Below are 4,711 nucleotides of genomic sequence, written 5' to 3'. Positions count from 1 at the left end.
TCTAACTTCGATCATTTGAGTAGCTTTTTCATCTTATACACATCTAGATGTGTATAAGAGACAGCTCTAACTTCGATCATTTGAGTAGCTTTTTCATAACCAATACACACCTGGAGYTTAAAATATGAAAGTATATATACAATAGTTGTCATTTTCTTAGTTATTTCAGGGCTTTTTAAATCTATTCTTTCTAAAGACATTTCGATTTTTTAATATTATAATCCTCAATGGCATTTACTGAGCGCTAATTAATATCTTGAGCTAATATTATGTGTAAAAGTTCACGCAAGTGAGGAATGAAGTCAGAAACGATTAATTTACATATGGCTCAAGCAGCTCACGATTTCCCTTCTTAGTTAAAATATTATCTGGTTAGCCAAAGAACATCCCTTTGTATGGGAGCTAACATTAAAAAGCGAACCATCCCTCATCAAGATTGTGTGCTGAGTTTGGAACCCGCCACGTAAAAAAAAAACACAATCTCAATGGAAAGGACACAACAGCCTCGCATCAGAGATCCCCGCGGTGCCTATATCAATAAAGATATTTATTACTTGCAAATCTCGACTTCGTTGATAAATAAAATATTATCTTTATTTTTGATGGCTTTTTAATAAATTTAATATTACTTTAATATAAAATATCTTTAAGAACTTTTTAAAATAATTTTTTAGGTAATTTTACAGAAAATTCTTTTGGTGTCAAAGCTTTCAACCCACAATAATAGTTGCCAAAGCTGCCTCCGAAGCACTTCATCTATAATATGTTTATTCAACTAATTTCAATATCACTGAAGAAGTTGGTTGTTTTGTTGAGGTTTGTTTCTATTACAGAGATCAAACTGTGGTGGAGACGGTAGCGGCAATTGACAAATATTTAAAACATTTCAATATATTAGACTTTACATCATCGACCAGATTTCTATCTAATAATTTTGTCGCTCTTTCATAAGTAATTTCGTTTTGTATTTTTTTCGGCACAATGAACTAAAGATATTTACATGTGACTAAGCGGAGATTTCTCGCTTTCTCATTTACATGCTCATTAGTCGTTCGTAGGCGGCCTCTGATTGAAATCTTATCTTCGGCGTCTTTATTTCATAATTTAGGTCACGATGAATACCAGCACTTTTAATGTACCAACGAGCCTTAAATACACCTTATTTTGGAAACGTTGGAAAATATGTATGCTACTGTCATTGACGCAAAGCCATAGTTGCACACCATGGGACCTTACCGGCTTTAGCATTTGTTTATTCAATTAGCCATTTCAWTTTTGACAATTTCAAATTAACAAATAATAGAGTAAACGAATATAATATATACACATTTCAATATCATACTTGTATGTGTATATTGATGAGACGTAAAATTTAAATGGAATTATATTTGAGTTCAATATCATGCCAAAAGTTATTGCAAAAACGTTTTAAGCTCGTTATAAATACAATACCAGAAGMTAGCTGTGAGATAAGGAAAAAATTATTATAAAGAACATTCAATAAAGACATGAGTGCAATATACGTAAAGCAGTTACAAAACATATTAAAAAACCCAACTCATATTTCCATATGAATATATAAACAGATACACTTCCYTAAACCGAAAATTCGCAAATCAAATTGCGACTTCAAAGCATATAACCTATTTATCATTTCTACTATAACGAAACACTATCTTTCCATATAACAGCCATCACAYAGCTTTAAAATTTTAAGTATTTAAATTCGAATGCAAGTTCACGAGCTTTGCTCACCCAAAGTTATAGATGTGAATACCTAAAGCTGGTCGGCCCGCACTCACCGTGTGCAGACAGTAGGTGAATAAAAAACCCATATTCCTTCAGTATACAAGCCGGCAAAATTTAACAAAATTCAAGTCGGACAACACGTGATGTGCGAATAATTTCAACACGAAATTGCGAGGCACACACACACACACACACACACACACACACACAACTACATAACGAACCAGCGCGCGTATGCAAATTGGCGGTTTTAGTATTTTCTGAGCTTCGCATGCGTGTAATAAGGAATTCAATTTACGATTCACATTTAATTAGATTTGCGATATAGCGGCAAAATGGTTTTATGGCCTTTTTTCTGCGTTTTAAAAGCTGGAGGCGAAGATATGAATTTTAATTATTTTATTCTTAATTCTTTTTTTATGCGCTTAGTTTGCGTGAAAAATCGCGGCAAAAGCTAGAATGTATGTATGTATGTTAGAAGAGAACACGAATAATTTAGACTGAGTGTATGACAYGTTTGTGTTTTGAAATTATTATTTTTTTGTTATTTATTTTTTGGAAWCTTTTATGCGTCAATTGTGGGAGCTGCGATACAGGGTGACTGCGAAATTAAATTAATTTTTTTTTTTTTTAAATGAGCGACCAGGAAAAGTAAGCGCCTTGAACAGGAAATTTTGGGCATTATTTGCACTCCCAGTAAATCATAGTTGTTGAAAAAAGAATTCTGATATTTTTCTTAATCAATAAACTTTGCTTAGAAAAAAATCAAAATTGTTTTTTCAACAACTATCATTTATTTGAGAAGAGTTCTTTTTGAACTTTCTTTATCAAGCGCCAAAKAATATGCAAAAAATATTTGAATATTAAACATTTTCCAATTTATTTTTTACAATTTCCGTGTACTTTTTTATCTCAATGTATATGGTATATAAAAAAAACTGGTTCCAAAAGCAAAAAAAAAATGTTTTTAAATATTTCTGCCAGTAATCAGGCGTTTAAAATGTACAATAATCTGCAACATCATCAACAAGTCGCACTTGGCTTCCATTAATTAGCAAATAAAGTCAAATCATCGCTGACCGCAATCATTGCGAACTCGCGCATAACATTTGTCTTTGCATAACCTGCCATGTAAATGAAGAAAAGTTGTGCGGCACAATTTACATATTCACTACATACGGTAGTACAATGCTCACAAATGATTACTTGCTAATTCAAAATCATCATTTTAATCAGCACGTTTTCGACACATTTTTCATCAACGTTCACCCTAACCCGCAAGCCTTTCTCGAAGGCGCATTTGCTAAACCTGTCAGCACCTACAATAATGGGCGCGACTTCGACCGCAAATATTTAAATTACAAAAAAATCAAGAAATGAAAAAAAAATTAAATAAAAATAACTGAACTGAAAATCGTATAAAASGCATTTGGCTGCGTCGAAATTTACAAAGAAATATTATGCAATATTTAAATTTWAATTTTAACCGCAGGCATTTGCATTTTTTATTGACTCTTTTTTATATTTGCTTGGTGCGTGTTTTTAATGAGGTACGTTTCACGTTAGCAGCCTGTTTTTGGAGATTCAAATTTTTAGTTTGTTTACTCGTTGATTTCCTATGAGATTTTGGACTGCAGATAATAACGTTGAAACTTTCCTGGGTAGTAAAGATTAATGAAAACACATAAATTTTTTTATTTATTTGAGCTTGTAGTATCCAGAAGGAAGACCCTGTAAAAATGGTTAAGGAGAACTGTTTCTGTTAACAAGATRTTCTTATCAAATTTGGCATAGAACTGACCGATTAAAATCAACAAGTTCTGTATTACACTATAGTTTTACAAGAAAATTTGAGAAAGCTTCAAAAAATTAATTTTTCAGAATTTTAATTTATTTATCTATACAGGCAATAAARTCGTTTCATTGATCCTTAATATGAGCTTGTATTTTCCCACAAAGAATTATGGCTTTTCCAAATTGTTGCCTACACTTTGGCGAGCAAAAAAATATAAATTTCCTAAAATAATAAGAAATTAAGTTTAATGATATTATATTATGGCCAGCATAAAGTTTTATGATTGACTGTTTCTTTTAAATAATTTACATGGCATGCAAAAAAAGGTGTTGCCTACCTTTTGGCTTCATAACATAAAAGAATAGTATTCTCAATTTAATAATTTATGAATTAATTAAGATAATAAACGATTTGTCGAATTCTTAGAGACATTTATTAGAAAGCTACTTTAATTAATTTTGTTTAAATTATGTACAATAAAGATTTGTAGAACAAATGTTGCCTACCTTTGGCTTTCAGAAAAAAAAATACTTTCTCAATATAATGAAAATTTTTTAAAATAAATTTTCGGTATAATTATGTAAAATATAATTAGACAAAAATCTTCAGTATAAATTTTGGTGATTTTTTATTACGAAGGAGTTGAAAAAATTGTTGCCYACTTTTTKGCGAACAATAGAAAATATTATTTCCACAAATGATAAGTATTCCTATCAATGACATTATGGGTAGGACAGCATATAGTTATATGTTCGAAAGTTTCTTTTTAGAAGTTCTATTATATATAAAATTATTGCCCACCTTTTGGCTTCATAAAATAAAGAAATAGAATCTTCAGCATAGCAATATATATGCATATATAATCTCTCAGTTATATAAGGACATTTAGATGAAAGTTTCCTATACTAACTAAATTCCGGGGAGTTATGTATTACAAAAATTTACAGAATGTTGCCTATAATTTGGCTGTCAGACAAAAAAAAAATTATCAATATAATGAAAAAGTTTTATAAAAGTTTGTGGGTATAATAGGGGGAACAATAGTAGGAGATATTTAGAAAGAGGTTTTCGGTATAAATATTGGTGAATTTTCCATAACAAAAGGTGACAGAAAAAAGATTGACTACATTTTGGCGCTATATAGAAAAACAGATATATTATATGTAT

The 4,711-nt window shown here is 30.5% G+C and overlaps 1 protein-coding gene across 9 annotated transcripts in view; it reads right to left on the bottom strand.

Moving 5' to 3' along the window:
* LOC108974141 (ABC transporter G family member 23) overlaps positions 1-4,711 on the bottom strand; it is a 112,711-nt gene that overhangs the window by 27,667 nt on the left and 80,333 nt on the right. Inside the window, exon 1 of one of the 9 annotated variants that reach the window (XM_018941809.1) lies at positions 1,756-1,918. The exons of 7 other annotated variants lie outside the window; for them this stretch is intronic. In XM_018941809.1, coding sequence (XP_018797354.1) covers positions 1,756-1,835 — 80 coding nt within the window. In that variant the 5' untranslated portion in view covers positions 1,836-1,918. Of the gene's footprint in view, positions 1-1,755; positions 1,919-4,711 lie in introns of those variants that run through there. One more of the 9 variants, XM_018941815.1, reaches the window with a different exon arrangement.

The sequence above is a fragment of the Bactrocera latifrons genome, unplaced genomic scaffold, assembly GCF_001853355.1.
Source record: "Bactrocera latifrons isolate USDA-ARS-PBARC rearing strain unplaced genomic scaffold, ASM185335v1 scaffold_53, whole genome shotgun sequence".
NCBI lineage: Eukaryota > Metazoa > Arthropoda > Insecta > Diptera > Tephritidae > Bactrocera > Bactrocera latifrons.
The sequence above is the reverse complement of the archived record's forward strand: the minus strand, read 5'-3'. Positions and strand labels throughout refer to the sequence as shown.